General features: G+C 34.8%; 1 protein-coding gene across 13 annotated transcripts in view; it reads left to right on the top strand.

The window, feature by feature from the left end:
- Positions 1–21775, top strand: part of LOC149802959 (heparan-alpha-glucosaminide N-acetyltransferase-like) — a 91941-nt gene that overhangs the window by 42028 nt on the left and 28138 nt on the right. For 3 of the 13 annotated variants that reach the window (XM_089952471.1, XM_089952480.1, XM_089952472.1), the window contains 5 exons: positions 337–446; positions 8865–8972; positions 9456–9607; positions 15127–15239; positions 19227–19348. In XM_089952471.1, coding sequence (XP_089808597.1) covers positions 337–446; positions 8865–8972; positions 9456–9607; positions 15127–15239; positions 19227–19348 — 605 coding nt within the window. Of the gene's footprint in view, positions 1–336; positions 447–1838; positions 1947–8864; positions 8973–9455; positions 9608–15126; positions 15240–19226; positions 19349–21775 lie in introns of all 13 variants that reach the window. The other 10 variants (XM_089952474.1, XM_089952475.1, XM_089952477.1 and 7 more) reach the window with 5 other exon arrangements.

Genomic DNA, 21775 nt, shown 5'->3' on the forward strand with positions numbered 1-21775 from the left:
ACATGCTGCTATGCCATAAAACACCAAACACTTTGTTTCTTGGGCTTCTATCATGATAGAAGTTGGACACTTGAGAAGGGAATCAGTTAAATATAACCTGCAGTGCTGTCACTATTTTATCTTCATGCATCACTGCTGTGCAAAACTTAAGTGTCAACCTTGGACACTTTGACCCAGTTGTGTAATGAAACTTGGGAAGAAGAATGCATCTATAAAACATTCACTCTTACCAAAGGTCAAAAATTCAGATTTATACCTCCAAGTAGAGTGCTGTCCCCTGCCAGATATTTGCTTTAATTATTGAAGTACATATGTACTGAGAAGACCCTATTTCAGCAGAACCCTTATACTGAACAGGACCTGGGTACCCCCACCAACACAAGCCACGAGGAGATTGAACAGGCCCCAAAGAAGGAGAGGCTAAAGTCACTGGACACATTTAGAGGGTAAGTCTTTCTCACAGGAATCAATGATATATTAAGGAATATATTAAGGATTCACAAATTGTCACAATTCCCACAGCCCTCATGGCAGCTGAAAAAATATAATGCATGGCAAGTTGGGATAATTAAAATTTTTATCTTAATGAAAATATATTACTTGCCAAGAACTTTATAGAAAGAAAAGCTCTGGAAATTATGTGGAGAATTCTATCTATTCTGAGACACAATTCTGTTATGCCACTGGAAGCAGCGTTATCATCAGCATTGTTAATATTGTAGTCATTAAGATTTTTGTGTTAAAGATTTTAAAAGTCATTTAATTTCTAAAGTATTTTTCGTATTTAACCAAAACTATGTTAAAATAGTACTGTATTGTTATATATATTTAATTTGCATTATTTATAGGCTTTTCTTGATTATTGTATGTTATACATATTTGTATTTTGTACTTGACCTTGTCTAAAGACAAGTTCACTGTCTACATGACTAGAGACATTGATTTTGTAAACAACATGATATATTTCTCTTTAAGAATAGATTAAATATTGAAATCATTTTCAACAGAAGTAAACATGTTTATCCTAATCTGAGTAAAGGACATTGGAATTTCCCCATGGAAAAACCTGGCATTTGCAGTGTTCTTTATTATAATTATAGTAACAAGCCTTATCATGTTGAAGAGTTAGAATGTTCTTGAAATTAACTTTTGACCCTCATCCAGGTTCTATTTTTTGTGTCTGAGCTTTTTATATATTGTTGTTTACTTGAGAAATTATTCATTTTGCCTCAGCATCTTGAAGCAGGATCAGTCTTAATGTTATTTTCAGACAACTGTTTAACAGAGCCCTTATTTGGCAGTCTCATGAAAATCTCAGTTCTTAACAAATATTCCAGACTTGAGACCTCAGAATAGCTGTAAGTTTTAAAAGAATCAATGTTTGCATACAAAGAGCTGGAAATGTCATCAATACTTGAAAATTATAGTAATGTTTTTCAAATATGTGTGATTTAACTGTGGCTTCAGCCTGGCAATGTCATCAAATTACTTTATAATGTAAATTAGTCATGGCTTTGTGCATTCCAGTTGTGAGTTTTGTTAAAAAGAAATATTAAACTTGGATCCAGAGGTCAAGATTTTATAAGTTATAATCCTATAATAATCTTAAAGTATGGGTGAATTGGTAATGGTAAATTCCCAGGTGAGCTGTTGATTGAAATAATCAGGATTCTGTTATAGTAATGTGTGAAGGCAAACTCATAATTCTCATAGTTATATCTGTAAGTTTTATAACATCAGGATCTTTCTTGAGGCAAGGTAATAAAATTGCATAATTTTTTCTCCTAAATGTTTGTTGCACTGAAAAATTACATTTTCCACTGAATACCTTATTTCAGAATAAGCATCATTGTGATGATATTTGTTAACTATAAAGGTGGGAAATATTGGTTTTTCAACCATTCCCGCTGGAATGGATTAACATTGGCCGACTTGGTGTTCCCTTGGTAAGATATATATGTGCATGATGTATTTTGGCATACTAGGATGGTTAGAGTTGATACATGGCAGAGCTTATTATGTAATGTTAGTCTGTATGTCTGTCAGCTGTATAAATGTGTCTTTGAGAAAGTCATGCAGCTCCCATTTCGTTGGCTTGGTATAACCAAATAAGACCTGAATAAGCCATGAAAAACCAACTAACTGTGAAAATAGAGGTTGTTTTCCATGTATAATTTGAGAAGTCCTTTATATAACCTTACCAGACAGGTGGATTGTTTTAGTAAATAATGCAGCATATCTTTTGCAGGCAATGGGGTTGGTAAAAGGTGATGATTTATTACAAAGAAATTGTACCATTTTAACTCTAGCCATCTGAATGTAAGCTTTGTGTGATAATCTACTGGTTTGTGGTATGTTGTTTTGCTTAACCAGATTTTTTGTTTTTTTTGGGATAACCAAGGTCTTTACAGTTTAAAATATTTGTACTTGAAAACTCATTAACCCCAAACTGCTTCTCAAAATTTCATTTAACACGATAATGAACATAACTGATTTAAGCAATGCCAGTTTTCCGAGATAAAAGACTATCTGATATTTTGGGGAGACAAAGTTGAAATATATTCATTGAATACAAAAAATATACCACAGTATCTAAAATGGCCTCTAAACAAACCATTAAATACATATGCCACAGCAACAGTGCTTACAGTAACATCATGATAAACCATTAAAATAATGGCTGCTGCAGGAATCTAAGCTGAATCCATTCATTCTCAGGGTAAAAAAGAAGTATCAATTATAACAATAATAATAATACATCATTTATAGAGGGTGACTCATTACCATATATACTCACTTATATGTCGAGTCATGCTGCAAACAGCAAAGATATAGATCTGCTATAGCATAACGCTTCTGTAGATGTAGGTCTATATAATTTGTTATACTGATTACTCCTAACAGACTGCAGAGACCCAGAACTGCCAGTGCATTATGCAATAGCAGATCTGGGTCTGTGCATTTTGCATGCAGTTGGTCTCGCCTTGTGAGCGAGTTTGCAGTAATCAAAAACTGTTCTCCTATGATACCATCATAAGGTAAGAAAGTTAATGCTACATCATGCAACAAATTACTACTAATGACTTTTTAGTTCAAGATGTTAGTATTATAAATATTAGTAACTCATAACATGCTTATTATATCTTTTTTAATATTTTCTGCAGATTTTGCATACAAAAATCTTTGATAGATATGTACCAAAATATTTTTTGGAAGCTCTATACTCAATTTTTTGGTTTTGGTGAATGGTTTCCATGCAGTGTTGACCTTAACTGGCAGAGTGCTGAATAAAGCCTGAATAAATCCTGTAGGTACCCTGGTTGCAGCTCCATGTGGACATTTATTCACAAGAAATGCATTGTTTAAAATCAGTCCTTTCTTATCCGGTGATCTTTTGATGAATAATCAATAGGTGAAGCTAAAATAACACATTATGGCATTGCTTTTTCAGAAGAACATTTAAATGGCTTCTTTTCACAAACCTTGCCAAGTTTCATTAAATGAAGCCATATAAGAAACTGTTGTCAACATCTGTATTTTATATTTTTCTGGATGTAATGACCTTTGTTGTCACTGGAAATTTGAAAAACACATATATTAGTGTGAATTGTCCATTTTTTCATGCATGATTTGTCAATATATTTTCACACTGATATATACTTACTGCAGTATAGTGTCTGTAATCTGATTCCATTAATCATTTATACACATTCAGTCCATAAACAAACGATGATTGTTTTTTCAAGAATTTTTTGTCATTAAAGTTTTTAAAGATTTTCAAACTGATGAATAAGATGGAAATTATTAATGTCATATCTTACCTGTAATTATGTGTAGATTAAAAAAATAGAAGAAAAAATGGAAAAAATACAGGCAGTGTTCTATACTAATGTATAACTCAGATATTTGCTAGCAATTTCAGTTATTTTTATTATTTTTTTTGGTCTGATTTGTCCTGTAGTTTTCCTGCATTGTTTTTATAGTAGTTGCCAAATAGTTTCCTAATTACTTTTTATGATGTGCTACACATTAGTCCATTATTTTGTTATATAAAAGGTAGTTAGCATGTTAAAGCTATGCACACATTCTTGGATCCATAGCATGATGTAAAATAGGCTATCAGGTCTCTTTCATTGATAAACTGGACATGTACAAGGGGTATATAAAGACTTCTGAGTATTAGTTTGCTGTACAACAAAGTTCTTTTTTTGTGAACAGTAGATTGGCAGTAACAAATACCTCTACACTTTCTCAGTCTGATTCTCAAGTTATTAAAAGCAGTTTTGTATTCACATTTTGTTATGTTGTTCATACATTAGAAAACAATTTTTCAGACTGCTTAGCAGGTTACAAGTCATCTGCCTGTGAGAAAGTCTTTTATAATTGGATTTGCCAGAAATAACTTGGACCTCAATCTCGGCTGTCAAGAGGACTTGGCAAAATTTGAATGCTGTTCTCCTTCACCAAATCGGTCAAAATGGGGGATTTATGCACCTTACCTTGGGTACTGGTGCATGGACATTTGGTTTGGTAGCACAGGATAGGCAGTCAGTATAACTGGTGGAGGAAGAACCCTTGAAAACCCTGGGAAGAACCACCAACCCACGAGAAGCTACTGGCATGCATTCTCATGTACCCACATTAGCCGAGCCTGAGACTCAAACCCACGCAGACAGAGGTGAGATGGCAGTGATCCAGAATGGTGAGCACTCTAGACCACTGGGCCACTCAGGGCCCCTGGTTTGGTAGTGTTCCCCAGCTATTGTCAACACTTTGGAGATGTAAAAATGTCCAGTAACATTAACAGAGTCAGGCACATGTACCTGGATGACTAGGCCTATTGCATAAAACAATAATGCACATAAAACTCTCTTGGCACTCTGACTACATTGAGTGATTTGAGGTCTCTACTTGTTTTTTCTGATTGAAACTATTATTTTGTCTTGATTTGGGTTCAGAAGAGTAAATCCATGTTTAATCACCTATAACAATCTTATTCAAATGTCTCTGGTCACTCTTTTGATATTCAGCAAGTGGTTGTTCTGCAGTTTTGACCCAAGTCTGTTTCTATAAGTGGTCAACACATCCATCTTTTGCAAACTTTTTTGAGCTTCAAACGATTCTTCATTATTTGAAAAACAACAACTGAAGAATGAATGCCTATGATAATAAAATATCTTCTACTGTCTTTTGAGCATCATCATCAATTTCCTTCTTCAATGTAGCCAGTTCCTGCTCACCAGTCACAGACCATGGTGCTCCAGAACCTAGGTCATCTTCTATGGATTTGCAACCATTTTTAAAACAATGAAACCACCTCAAAACTGTAGAATATCACAGAGAATTGCATCTGCAAACTTCATCCAAATCTTCTTTGATATCAGCAACCAGATTTTAAAGTATGCTGTTTGCAGCAGAATTGTTAATCTTCTGAAAATATGAAGGTTGCTGCCTTTTGCTTGTGTGACATAAAATGCATATATCTGCAGGTGTCAATTGTGTTGCACATGTTGCTGCAGATAATTTTATGGAACATTATTTTGTCTATCAGCATTCAAATTTTTGACAGGTCTTAGAAACAACAAAGTTATAACAAAATGTTCAGAACATTTAAGCTTTCCCACTTAAGTGTCATGGCTTTACTGATAGGTTATTTGTACATGGATCCAAAGTGATGTGGCGCTGCATCCATGCCAAGCCTACTTAGCCCAGCATGATACAAGTGGCATTTGGAAATATCTGAATAATTGTGAACTGCAAAACATAGATTTTTTACCAGTCTAAAACTGCTTCTGGAGTCCCTGAAAGTGTTTTTCATATGATTTCTGCACACATTTTCAACCGGACAGTCCTGTTAAAATTGGTATTCTCAATTTGCTTTGTGGTATACTGTTTATAAACTGGAAATCGGCACATCTGACTGCATGTCTTAAAGCAGGAAGTTTTCAAAAGATTCTCAAAGGACAAACTTCTTGTTTGCACAGTTGTATAAATTGTGCAGGTGCTTAATTTACTGAAAATTTTATGAAGACGTTTTTAATTTTCCAAAATGCCACATGTTCATAGTATGTGAAAACTCGATATATCAGATATCATTGACCCAGAATGATTTGCCACAGCCTTTTGCCATTTGTGTGTCTCTGAACCCATAATATCATATTCCATACCTGTTAGGGCCGCAACATTTAGCAAAATTTCTTAATGTGTAAATGTTGTACAGTAACCGAAATGATGCAGCATAATTAAACCAATCCAAGACTAAACCTTTCCACTGATCTACGTATTAAGCTTACAGCTGACAGCTGTCAAGTTATTTGTAAGTGATTGACATTGTGTGTTTCATACATTGCTCAGTTTGCAGTTTTTCCATTTGATGTACATCTTTTACATGTTATGATGGCAGTTGAGGTACTACTTCCTTAAGATCAACCTAATATTGTTTTGTATTGCAACATATAATGTACATGATGAAAAAATCTATAATTCAACTAAACACCCTGCCTAGACATGTACACATGCTGCTTTTTGTTGGCTTTACAATGACTAAGAAACTACAGAGACTTGCAAATTTGAAATAACTTTTTTCTTATTGATAAAATGTTAGTTATCAATCATTCTGTTAAGGAATTTTTGTTTTCAAAGATAAATGACGTAGTTTGAATCAGCTTGTGTCAGCAATATCAGGAAATGAACCAGATATATGCCAAAATCATCTGTACTTTGAGAAAAGAATTAACAGAAAAATCCTGTTGAACAGTCCTTTGAAGCAGAGATGTGTAAATATATCACTGAATTGGAATGGGTAGTTTCTGCATCGTTGACAGTAACATGCATGTTCATTTACACAGAAACTGATTTTGTAAATGTCTGCATGCAGTAAATACCCCAATGAATAACACTCACTCAGCTCTTTTCAGCATAGGTCCAGATCTGTCATTACATAATATACTAGTTGATTAGAGTCTACACATAGTCACAAATCTGTCATCACATAATATACCAGTAGATTAGAGTTTACACATAGGCCCAGATCTGTCATCACATAATATACAACTTGAGTCTACACAGAGGCTCAGATCTATCATCACATAATAAACTAGTAGATTAGAGTCTACATGTAGGCCCAGATCTGTCATCACATAATATGCAACTTGAGTCTACACAGAGGTCCGGAAATATCATCACATAATATACTAGTAGATTAGAGTCTACACATAGGCCCAGATCTATCATCACATAATATACAATTAGAGTGTACACAGAGGCTCAGATCTATCATCACATAATAAACTAGTAGATTAGAGTCTACATGTAGGCCCAGATCTGTTATCACATAATATACCAGTAGATTAGAGTCTACACATAGGCCCAGATCTGTTATCACATAATATACCAGTAGATTAGAGTCTACACATAGGCCCAAATCTGTCATCACATAATATACAACTAGAGTCTAGACAGAGGCACAGATCTATCACCACATAATATACAACTAGAGTCTACACAGAGGCCAATATCTGTCATCACATAATATGCCAGTAGATTAGAGTCTACACATAGGCCCAGATCTGTTATCACATAATATACCAGTAGATTAGAGTCAACACATAGGCCCAGATCTGTTATCACATAATATACAACTAGAGTCTAGACAGAGGCACAGATCTATCACCACATAATATACAACTAGAGTCTACACAGAGGCCAATATCTGTCATCACATAATATACCAGTAGATTAGAGTCTACACATAGGCCCAGATCTGTTATCACATAATATACCAGTAGATTAGAGTCTACACATTGGCCCAAATCTGTCATCACATAATATACCAGTAGATTAGAGTCAACACATAGGCCCAGATCTGTTATCACATAATATACCAGTAGATTAGAGTCTACACATAGGCCCAAATCTGTCATCACATAATATACAACTAGAGTCTAGACAGAGGCACAGATCTATCACCACATAATATACAACTAGAGTCTACACAGAGGCCAATATCTGTCATCACATAATATACCAGTAGATTAGAGTCTACACATAGGCCCAGATCTGTCATCACATAATATACAACTAGAGTCTACACAGAGGCCCAGATCTGTCATCACATAATATTCTAGTAGATTAGAATCTACACATAGGCCCAGATCTGTCATCACATTATATACAAGATTAGAGTCTACACATAAGCTCAGATCTGTCACCATATAATATACTACATTAGATTCTACATACACATAGGCCCCAATCTTTCATTACATTATATACATATAGGTTAAAGCCTACACATACGCCCAGATCTGTCACCATATAATATACAAGTGGATTAAAGTCTACACTGTTCACATGAATCATGAGTAGAATGAACAGCATAGATCCAGATCTGTTATCACATAATATACAACTAGATTAGAGTCTACATATATGTCCAGATCTGTCATAACATAATATCAGTACATTAGAGTCTACACTGTTCTCATGAAATCATGAGTAGGATGAACAACATGGACCCAGATCTGTCATCACATAATATACATGTAGATTAGAGTCTATGCATAGGTCCAGATCTGCCATCACACAATATACTTGTAGATTATGGTTTACACAGTTCACATGAAATCACAAGTAGGGTGAACAGCATAGGCCCAGAGCTGAAGGTGCAGTGTGAGATGACAGATCTGGGTTGATACTATTTATTGTTGGTTGAGTATTATACATACAGTATATAAAATGGTAAGTATGAAGTACAGTTGGATGAGTGTTATACATACAGTGTGTAATATTGAAAGCATGCAGTGCTAGAGCACTGGTAGTGAGTGGTTTTTTTTCTCTTTAACTCCGTATTGTATGCTCTGTAGACTGAGTTTGACGATCATGTGCTTTGTGAACTATGGTGGTGGGGGATACTGGTTCTTTGACCACTCAGACTGGAATGGCATCACAGTAGCTGATCTGGTAATGCCGTGGTATGTCCACACCAACATAACATGCATTGTGGTTAGATTTTCTCTGCTGATTGAATCCACAGGTTACATAAAAAATATATTAAATTTTATAACCTTCTGCACGGTTTTTAATTAAATGTGTAGTACATCATTTGATGTAAATAATGTAATTAACATCTCATCCATTCTAATATGATTTAGTTCAAAATGGTATAGTTATGGTACTATATATATATTTTTTAAATTATTACTATATATATATTTTTTTAAATTAACAAGTTCAACTTTTATTATGAATTTGCCAATGTACATGTACTTTTATTATTTCCAATGTTAAGATTGTATATGTAAAAGTTCCTAAAAAGGAACTTAATTTTGGAAATTGTTTCAATTCAACATGAAGTAATTTCCTTGTTTCTGATATAAATAGCCTTCAAAATGAATAACTGCAGTATTCTGTTTTCTAATGAACTAACTGAACTTTTAACATGCATGTATATTTAGGTTTGTGTTTATCATGGGAACTGCAATGATATACTCGTTCCAAACCTTGCTGAGGAAGTCTGTGCCCAAAAGTAGCATCTTCTGGAAGATCCTAAAGAGATCCATCATTCTGTTTGGTCTGGGACTGCTGATCAACTCAGGGGGTGCACAACGTAAGCTCTGAAAGAACTCTGGTCACATGTAGCTGGAAATACTTTACAAACCAGCAGGGTCCTCCCAAAATAATTTTTAAAACATAATCCACAGAACACATAAACAAGGTCTGATTGCTCATAAGGAACTGTATATATTGAAAGTAGCTTATCAGATAAAAGAATTTCATGCAATATGGTGTCTTACATTTTGGGCTGGATGAAAACTTTAACATTGAGAAGACAGTGATGGATGATATATCCTTCCCATATCTTTTCTTCTGCATGACATCATGAACTCTCTGTCTCACATTTTTCTCTTAAAAAGGCAAGACAATAAATATTTATTACATTTATAAAAGTTAGGCTATAATGATATAACAGACCTTTAGCATAATGAGTCAACAATATTTCACATACATTTTGTTTGAAAAAAGTACAGGAAAATAATTTTAAATTAAAACAATTCTTTTGTTTCAGTTTTCTTTTATTACAAGTTTTTATTTTTAATGCATTTTTTAAACTTTTTATTTGGAAACATCTTAAGTATTTGTTAGCGTTTAATTTATCATTTTTTAAAATCATCATAATTAAAAAAACAATCAATACTTTTTAATACAAAGTTTGTAAAATGAAGTTAATATCTATTGTTGAAATAGTGAATAAACAGTTAATTTCAATTATTATTAACTAATAAAACTATCCATGATATTCTTTATTACATTCTGTGCTTTCAAACCAAAAAAAGAAAAAGAAATAAAGTTACATGAAATAATTTTATCCTTCCATTTTAGTCTTATATATGCCATTTTTGGACATAAAGCATGACCAGTCCAGTTAAATAGCCAGACATGTCCTGTGCTTGTAGTCATTAATAGAGTGAATGCAAATCATGACAACAGTCACACACAGAGAAAGTGGAGTCTAAAAGTGTTTACATTCATTAGTTAACAATTGAAAACTAGTCTTGATATCTAAATATACCTCCAAAGTATTAAAAAAACTTACTATGAAGAATACACAGGTGCATCACATGCCATATGCCTTACAACTAATGTACTTTTTCTCATTAAAATCCTATAAAAGTATCTATTTTTTTATAATTGATTGATATAAGGAATAATTTTATCGAATTGGTAATATATAATGTAAGCTTTCCCCACTGATACATACACAAAACTGCTTTTATCATTTTCTCTCTTTTTTTTCTTCTTTCTTAAGCTAATTTGGGCACAGTTACAACTGTAGTTTTTGCCTTGTGTCTGAAAATCTTCATAAAACAGTGTGTATGAATAACAGTGTAATTACAGTTTTGTCATATGATTACTGGTAGACAGAATATACTCAGATCTGACAGAATATTATGGTATGGCAAGTCAACACCATATACCAAAATCAGCCAGTGTAAGATGGTATGACAGGTTAGCATCATATATCAAAATCAGCCAGCGTAAGATGGTATGACAGGTTAGCACCATATATCAAAATCAGCCGGCGTAAGATGGTATGACAGGTTAGCACCATATACCAAAATCAGCCAGTGTAAGATGGTATGACAGGTTAGCACCATATATCAAAATCAGCCAGCGTAAGATGGTATGACAGGTTAGCACCATATATCAAAATCAGCCAGCGTAAGATAGTATGACAGGTAGCACCATATATCAAAATCAGCCAGCGTAAGATAGTATGACAGGTTAATACCATATATCAAAATCAGCCATTGTATAATGGCATGGCAAGTCAACACCATTTACCAAAATCAGCCACTTTATAATGGTATGGCAAGTCAACACCATTTACCAAAATCAGCCATTGTATAATGGCATGGCAAGTCAACACCATTTACCAAAATCAGCCACTTTATAATGGTATGGCAAGTCAACACCATTTACCAAAATCAGCTACTGTATAATGGTATGGCAAGTCAACACCATTTACCAAAATCAGCCACTTTATAATGGTATGGCAAGTCAACACCATATACCAATATCAGCCAGTGTATAACGGTATGTCAAGTCTACACCATATACCCAAATCAGCCAGACTAGTGTATAATGGGATGGCAGGGCAACACAATATACCAAAATCAGCCAGTTTTTAATGGTTTGGCAGGTCAGCAGTATATACCAAAATCAGCCATTGTATAAATGGCAGGTCAACACAATATACCAAATCCAGCCACTGTCTATTGGGATGGCAAGTCAACACCATTTACCAAAATCATCCAGTGTTTTATGGGATGGCAGGTCAGCTACATATAACTAGATCTGCTGGTGTCTAAAGAGATATCAGTTCAACAGAGTATACCCAGATCTCCCTGTGTGTAATGGTAGGAGCCACTATAGCTGTGTATAATGGGCTGGTAGGCCAAAGCATCATGGGATGCTAGTTCAACAGCATGTACCTAGATCTGCCTGAATGTACAATGGGATCGCAGATCATAGATGTGACTGGTGTACAGCTAGTACATAAAGACATGCTTTGACAACAGGTGCAGCTGAGAGTGCTTTTTAGATCTTCTGGTCATAGACCAGGAGAGCCTATAGGATGGATTTTTTGTCCATTATCCACTAATCTTAAACTACTTAGACAATTGCCATGAAACTTTACACACACATTCATCCCATAGTCTAACTGGTTTTAAATGAATATGTGGCACTCAGACATCCATGAAAGCTGTCTTGAAAATCTTATTGCTTCTCCTCCAGAACATAAACTCATACTGAAATGGTGTTTTCTTGAAGAGAGATATTATTATGCCAAGTTGGTCCTAAATGGAAAATAATAGTGGCAGTCTGATGTAAAATATAGGAACCATGGCAGCCAACTTTAAACATTTTTTATTGCTACTCTCCTTGAATGGCATGCCATATTGACATACGGTTTTAACCAGAAGACTTCTCATGATGTCTCGTTAATTCTAAATGAAAATGGTGCTGATCTGTTTTCTAATGTGGTAGAGAAGGCTATATTTACTACTCCTAATGAATGGATGTTCAAATCAATATGGGGTTTCCACTAATAGACTTTTTGTGATGTCTGGTTAGTCCTTAATGAAAATGATTGATCTTAAATGAAAATGGTGCTTCTCATGCATTCAGTATGGTTGGTACTGATACCAGCTTGAGAATCTTGGTATTGTTACTCCAGGACTCCTAAATGGATGGTCATTTCAGCATGGGTTTTTACTGATATCTAGTTAAAATGGTGTCACTTAGACATCCTATGTGACCACAACAGTGGCCATCTTGAAAAACCTATTACCTCTACAGAATGACTGATCATATTATTTTGCGGTTTTCACTTAAATACATTGTATGATGTCATGTTGGTTGTAAATGACTCAGATGCAGTCACCATTTACATATGATTTAACTGGATGTGGTAATCTTGTCCAATAGGGCCAGTGCTGACCGTCAGTTTTGGACTATAATTGTCTGTGCTTGGGCTTGTTTCCAGGAGTAGTGCAGCCTTAGCAGACGTTTTCCATGATTGGGTATGGTGATCTTCCCTACTCAAAAATCTATTCATGGATCCTAGATACAAATAGCACTTGGCATCAGGCAGTGGCAACAGCTGCCCTGTCTCAGCCTCAGATACATAGCCTCCCAAAGTTTACCAGTATCAGATCCATGATGCCTTTACTGAACTATAATGAATCACCTGTCTATCACCCCGTCCCAGCTTCATTATGACATGGTACTTTCTAACACTGTACAAAGTTTACCAGTATCAGATCCATGATGCCTTTACTGAACTATAATGAATCACCTGTCTATCACCCGTCCCAGCTTCATTTTGACATGGTACTTTCTAACACTGTACTCCAGTCCAGGGCTTCTGGTTCTAGTTAGGGATAATGGAGGCTGTTTCAGTTAACACTTGGAGATACATGTACCTGAATCCCAGCAATGATGGACTTCCAGTTTCCCTGCCATTTTAGTAATGTTTATTATAAGGTAAATGAATGTATTTGAAGAAAAAACTAGGTTTTTGTAGGTAAAATACATTAATTTGATAAAACTTGCCTGATTGAAATGCGGGCACACCCTTCATGCAGTTATGTCCCAGTAGTGTGCGTTTACACTCAGTATGCAGTAGGAGCTAATGATTGTATGGTTTTGGGCACAGATCTCTATCCTAAAGGAGACTATTCTCGTCAGACTTCCTTGAATAAGCAAACATATGACCTTGAACACCTTTGTTGCTATCCCAAGTCAAGATGATTGTAAGGTATTATGACTATAATGGTCTTAAATTAAGTAATAGAAAATAATGAAAACCAATAGGTTTTGTAAAATTCAATGGATAATTTATTTCACTAGAATACAAAGTCAAAAATTTAAAAAGAACTTACAGTATTGTGAATTAAATCCCAAATAGTCCAAAAGTTCTATCACACATCCTGATGAACAAAGTTCTAATTAAATTCCATTGGTGTTTGAAGTAAGATCCAACACTGAATGTGTTGATGTGTCTTTAGTAACTTGTGATGTGGAGATGTGCCAACAGTATTTTAATGAACCACATTCTAACCAAATCAAATACTGAACACAACAATAAGATTGATTCTTTTAGGATGTTATTTGCAAGAATTAATAATATTTGCAGTAAACAAGATTATATTAAAAAAATTAAAACAAAAGAATAGAAAGGATGTAGGATAAAAGTTCATTTCTAGAAGAATCTAAATTGTAAGCAAGATAAGATCTGTTACTAAAATTATCATAAATAATGTGGTAAACATCAGGTACCACAGGTTATTCCATTGGGAATACTATTGTCTCTGACCCAGACCCAAATAAGTATATTTACCTTTATTGATAACATTCGTAATATTTTACCTACACTCGTACTGCTCCGGTAGCATAGTGTTTAGAGGGTCCACCACAGATGCGGAAGGTTGTGGGTTCCATCCCTGGCTGATTCTTACCAAAGACTTGCAAAAGTGGTGCTAACAGCTGCCTCGCTTGGTGCTCAGCATTAAGAGGTTAGTGTTAGGACTGGTAGGCCTGGTGTCAGAATAATGTGACTGGGTGGGACATCATGCAATACGACTGCGGCATGATGCCCCAGTGCTAGACATCACTATAAACTGTCACACTGCAGACATCGTAGCGATAAGACTGAAATTTTTTTTAAGCTACATTAAAAATCCAAATCACACACACACACACAAATATTACCCACACAGCAGGGAAATATTAACTATGTATTATTATTTACCAAAATAAAAGTTACTGGTCAGGTACTATATGAACTTGATTTTGGACAAGGTCAAGTTCAAAATACATTTATACATAACATAAGCATGGAGAGAAAAATAACTGACAAACAATACAAAATTAAATATACATAACAACGGTCTTTTTTGGCCTTGGGAATTCTGGATTTACAAGGTCATTTAGGGATTCTTATTGTATTTATGATCAGGAATGTACTGATGAAGAATCATTTCTTAATTTCAAATAATAGATTTTCCATGTTACTTTTCTATGCTGTAGATATATGAATGTGTACTTTTTCATGTTTTCCAGCCGTGGAGCTGCCAAAGTTTCGTATTCCTGGTGTACTACAAAGATTTGCAGGAACTTACCTTATTACAGCAACAATTCACATGTTCTTCGCTAGACCCATTGATTCAAGCCAGGTATGTAATGGTATTAAATCTGATAATATTAAACTTTGGGCCAATACTTGTAAAATAATTTGAACGAATACACCTGTAGTGCTCTTTTTTCAATGTATGCGGGCAGGTACACTCAGTATGTTCAAGTGTGCACTGCAGTCATCTGTGGTGAAGCAGCATGTGGGACTCAAGATAAATCCATGGTTCTTAAGTGATGATCCATTCACAATAATATATGCTGTTCACTTGTACACTTGTATACCTTTAAGTGAAAATCCAGGCTAAGATGTAATATGCACTTAGTAAAGCTTATTTTATATTTATTACTTATCTTAAATTACTATATTGAGTAAGGGTCATTTTTTTTTCACTTTCTCTGATTGTCTCTTTTTGATGTATACTGCATGTATGAAATGGGTAACTTTATTTTTGACATCAGTTTTGTGTCCACATGCCAGTTGCCATGGTAACAGAGCATGCAGAAATTATCAATAAAGACATGAAAAGTAGTAGTCTACTGTAGTGGCCTAAGTGGTTAGAGCATCAGCCTCTGATGTGGGAGGTTGGAAGTTTGAACCCCCAGTCGAGTCATATGAAAGACCTATAAAAAGTTTACATGCAGCTGTAGTTGGCACTCAACGTTAAGAAGTTAGTATTAGGACTGGTCAGCCTGGTGTCAAGATAATGTGACTGGGTGGGACATCATGCTACATGTCTGCGGCATGATGCCCCAGTGCTAAACATCACTGTTACCTGCAACACTGCAGACATTTTAGTGATATGACTGAAATTGTTAAATCTGTGTTAGAAGTCCAGAACACAAAAACATGAAAAATAGTCATATTTTCCATTTTCTTATCATAAACAATGTTTTATAAAGAACTATTCACTTAGTTTAAAAGTACAATATGCAGTTTTGCAGCTTGAATATGATAATGAGAAACGTTTTTTCTATAAGAAATACTCAATCAGTGGAAATTCATTCTTGGAGCAAGATCTTACTGAACACTATCAGTTTTGGAGAAATTGGCCATTTCAGATTTTTTCAGATGCTGGAGAAGCACCAGTGACATGTACTTCTGGTTATTGGTGTGCTAGTGCTGTCAGTTTTATTGAAATTGACCCAGTTGTCCTGCTTATTTGTTTGCTTGGAAGTGAGAAAGATAGTACACATATTTGTATAATTGAAAGAGTGCATTTTCAATTTAAATCATCATACAAGCAGTCCTTTTTCTTCTTTTTTTTGTTGCCATTAAACATTGGTAAAAATATATCACATGATGTGAAAGGCATATGATGGGATAAATCAACCATATAAATACAATTGATGAGACACAAGATGTCAATCCATGACACCTGAGAACAGCTGTGTGCAGAGGATGAAGAAAACAGGACTAAGAACACAGCCTTGTAGAACACCAAAACATAGATCAACTGGGTGGAATATTTTCCATTTGATGACACAGTTTGTGTCCTGCTAAGTAGGACTTGAACCATATTAAGGCTGTATCATAAATACCAAATACATGCTGGAGATGGTGAGGTAATATATCATGGTCTGTTAGGTGTCATGGATTGACATCTTGTGTCTCATCAGTTGTATGCTGATGACACTCAAATATACAAATCAAGCTGCTCAGCTGAAGTTGAGGTTATAGGCATAGAGAGGTGCATTTTCAATGTGAAGTCATGGATGACATATAACAAGCTGTAGAAGAATGATGATAAAACTGAAGCCATCCTGATCACCATGCAAAGACTTTCTCATTCACATCCTTTACCTCAAACAATAAGTATCAGCAATGCCAACATTAAATTTACAGTCAGTACGAAACCTAGTCGTCACTCTTGACAGTATGCAGTCATTCTACCAACATGTAATGAACATATGCATGGCTGCATATCTGAAGCTGAGATGCATCAGCTCCTCTCGCAGTTCTTTCAGCAGATGCTACTAAAACACTTGTCTGTTCCTTAGTATGTTCAAGACTGGACTAATATAATTCACTTCTATCTGTTTTGTCTCAGTGTCTACTACAGAAACTTCTAAACATTCAAAACATGGCTGCTCTAATCATCCTTAGAATATGAAGAACTGTGCACACACACCCTGCTCTGTAACATCCACTGGCTACCCATTCAATCCAGAATCATGCACAAAATCTGTTCACTATGCTACATTTCTTTGACTGGCTGCAGAACTCTCTTGCCTGCCCATTCATAATTATCCAGGTCATAAAATGAGCCTTAATCTACCTGTGTACTGTATACATTTTCTGCCAGTGCTTGTTAAGGCAGCATTCACTTTGTTTTCACGTTGACAATCCTTTTGACTGAGCCTCAAATACAGGTTCTTTTTCATTGCCAAGCAGAGGTCTCACTCTTCCAGTAAATAATTGAGCTCCCATAGCTTGTTTTCCCATATTACAACCCTTTGATGGCATCACAAGTGTGGTTTAGTGACAAGTAACAGAGGGTGGTTATTTTTTCATGCTACACAACTGACATGTGTTCCGTTGTTTCCTTTAATAGATTGTACATACTGTATGATCAAAGTATTACTTACAAAGCTTTAGCTGAGTCTGTAAATAAGCATCCACATATGAAAGTGTAGTAAAAAAAAGGAGTTGGATGATATTTATGACTAGACAACTACTATTTACTAGATGATGATGAAGGATTTCCGAACTTTATCAGACAATGTTTGATAGTTTCTTGGACTTTGTAGCAGATGACATTAGGTTGTGATATATATTGGATACTGTGAATTTAAAATAATGCAGATTTGACATTAGGTTTGTACACATTTAATTAAATTTCTCTTTGATCTGGCACCTGTGTAACCGATCATTAGGATCAATGGGTACCCAGTAGATGTTTTTAACATTTTGCAGCTTTTACTCCAGTCAGATATACCTATCTGACCTCACCCATGTGTACACCCCCTCTAAAAACTTAGGCTCTTCTTCCAACATTTGTATTTTCACTGTTCCCAGTGTTAAAACAAAGTCATACAGACAACATTCTTTTGCATACCAGGGCCCAGCTACATTGAATGAATTGTCCAAAGATCTCAGACACAAGGACACTGTGATCTCATTAAGATTGCGCTTAAAACTCACCTATTTTAACTGCAAGAACAGACTTAAAGATTTAAAAATGATAACTTCCTTAATTATTATCAGCATGCTTTTTGTTTTGCAATTTCATTTTGTTTGTTTTTGTAATCTTGTCATAAATTTTGTATGTGTCATCTATTATTGTAAAGTGCTTAAAGCTTCTAAAGGTTAGGCACTGTACTTAGTACACATTATTATTATTATTATTATTACAGACATGTGACACATCTTCATCTGTAACCTTTAACTTTTAAAGATGACATTGATTATGAGCAAAGTGACTGCATATTAATTATATCTTTGGAATGATGGGTAAAATTTATATAAAGTTTGGGAGATCATTTGGTGTGTGCGTGTGTATATATATATATATATATATATATATATATATATATATATATATATATATATATATATATATAGTGTTCTTACAATGCTACATAAGCTTGCTTAGTGAAATTGTCAGCTGTTATGTAAGAAGGTGAACATTATCGTGCAGGGATGCAAAACAAGAAGAGCCAAAACATTTTCAAATATATTCAAAAGAAAAGGACCTCCATTGAATATTAAACACTTGAAAAGTGTAGACTTTAAAAAAAAAATCATGTAGCTGCTACCTAAATTACTTAAATTGATGAAAATGAAGGCATTATATTCTTTGACAAATATTATTTTATGCCCAACCATGAAACTTAAAGTGGCATGTGTTGTTACTCATGCTTATCTCCCAGTTTCTGACTGTCTTTCAGATATTGGTTTAGGTTTGCATTTTGGTCATTTCTTGCACTGTGGAGGGCATCTGTGTTATATTTATAAAAAATTATCGTGAATTGCTGGGGCATATTTTAATCTTCTCTGAGCCATGAGTGTTACTTTATTCTTATTGCAGTACAAGTGGTATAGTCCAGTGCGTGACTTAGTTGACTACTGGGCAGAATGGATCATCAACTTCGGATTCATTGTGAGCCACATTCTGATCACTTTCCTTCTAGAGGTCCCTGGAGGCTGCACGTATGTACCCTCTCTTCTTTTTCATGTACCATCCTTTCATTTTTTGCTGTAGATAGGAAGAAATCATATCCAACTGCAAACAACATAGACCCTGATCTACCATCGCATAATGCAGTGGCAGATCAGGATCACAGTTGTTTGTTCTACTGCTTACTCCTAAAAACTGCACATACCAAGATGTGCTGCTACATGTTATGATCTTGATCTGTACAGTTTGCAGTAAAATTCAACCTACAAGTGAGTAAATACAATACATACACTTTTCTGTTGGCTTTGGCATGCACATGCATATTCAAATTTTGTAACGAATAAGTTTTATTTTTACAAAACCTGTGCTGCAGTGTAGTTTGTCTGTAATTTCTTCACATACCAGTAACCTGTGCTCCTGATTTGTCTATTTTCAGAAGAGTGTTGCCAAATTTGTCTTATTTTCATGAATTTTTTCCATTATTGTTATATTTTCCTTCAGATGTCATCAACACAAAAGTTATACAGATCAAAAAGATTTCAGGTGCACTGGCTCAGTGACAGTTTTATTCAAATCTGTTCAAGTCATGTAACAAGCAACATGGTAATTTCCAGCAAGTTAGTTTCCCCTTGCTATACAGTGGACCATGTTTGATAAAGGTCCTTTTCTGACCCCATTGTTATGACTGCCAAGGTTGATTTCAGTCAACATACAAATCAGACAGGTTTTACTTTCATCATGTGTATATATTTTCTAATTTCTTATGGCCCTAAAATGTATTTTGTCAGATAGGTTGGAATATTGGAAATAATAAAATTAATTCTTAGTTCAGCAGCTTTAAACTCTAAATTAGTTATGAGTGAATGCTTGCTTTGCAAAGAAATTTTAGCATGTTGTGTTTTCTTTGGATCAACATATTGCTCAAAGTATCATTGTAGAGCAAGATTGCACTGGAGTAAAAAAGAAGTTTTAAAAATTTCACTTGCTGTGCAGCAGTAGTATATTGTTGCCATTGCATATTTTCCACCATCATACTAGAGAACCAACATGTGTTTGGAAATAGAACTGCATTTATTCACCAATCTTTATTTTATTCCTAGCAGTATTGTACTATAAAGCCTAAAAACAAAATGAATTTAGATTTTTTTAAACAATTTCTTTGCTGTTCATGTCTCAGGCACTATTCATGCTAGTATCAATTGATGTTCATGTCTCAGGCACTATTCATGCTAGTATTTTGGGTTTGATGTTCATGTCTCAGGCACTGTTCATGCTAATATTTTGGGTTTGATGTTCATGTCTCAGGCACTATTCATGCTAGTATTTTGGGTTTGATGTTCATGTCTTAGACACTGTTCATGCTAGTATCAATTGATGTTCATGTCTTAGACACTGTTCATGCTAGTATCAATTGATGTTCATGTCTCAGGCACTATTCATGCTAGTATTTTGGGTTTGATGTTCATGTCTCAGGCACTATTCATGCTAGTATCAATTGGTCATGGTATGTATCTCTCTTAGTACTACACTGTTACAACAAAAGAAGCTTATCATGACCTATATTTATTCTTTACTGGCTTTGCTCAAGTTTTCACATTTAGTTCATGACCACGTGAGGTTTTGGTGTGCAATATGCATACTGTCCCATTTGGAACGCCTGGGCTATTTCTACAAGATAAAATTATGCCTCAGATGCATGTTGGCACAGCAGTTTACAGAAATATTTACATCTTTGCCAGAAATTTCTCAACAAACAAAGAAACCCAATTAGTTTGGATTACTTCGACTATTTCTACAATAAGATTGACTGAGGTGTTAAAGAATATCCAAAGTATTCCAAATGGCAGCTATAGACAGACATTCTAGGTATGATCCATAGGATTGATTTCAAAGTTGCAAGTTATGCTATCCTACCTAAAATCATGAAACTTGGTGAAGGTATACATCTTCACCATTGTTGCAAAAATAAGTCTTTGTGACCTATAGTTTATGCTTCAGTAACTGTTTTTAAATTTTGTGTTTAGACGTCATCTGTTGAGTGATGTTCATGTTAAAATCATGAAACTGGTTAGTTGGATTCATCTCTGTTAGTGCTGCATCCATACAACCAATGAAGGGCACTGTGATCTACATGTTATACTTAATTAATATAAGATAATTGTTTATTTCATGACCACATAGACTTGTGTGTGCTATATACAGTCCTTTGTGACCTGTGTTTTTGGAAGTAGGAATAAATATGTTTATTCAGTAATAAAGTTGCCGATATATATATATGTGTATGTATGTATGTGTGTGTGTGTGTGTGTGTGTGTGTGTGTGTATATATATATATATATATTTTGTGATTGGATTTCATTCATCTTATTTGAGGCCTCAGCATAGTGGCAAATACAGCTAGCTACTGATGCATCAGTTATAGTTTGAATATATTTCCGTTCGTTTGTACCCCCATACCG

Source organism: Sinohyriopsis cumingii, chromosome 3 (assembly GCF_028554795.1).
Source record: "Sinohyriopsis cumingii isolate HCF-2022 chromosome 3, ASM2855479v2, whole genome shotgun sequence".
NCBI classification, from domain to species: Eukaryota; Metazoa; Mollusca; class Bivalvia; order Unionida; family Unionidae; genus Sinohyriopsis; species Sinohyriopsis cumingii.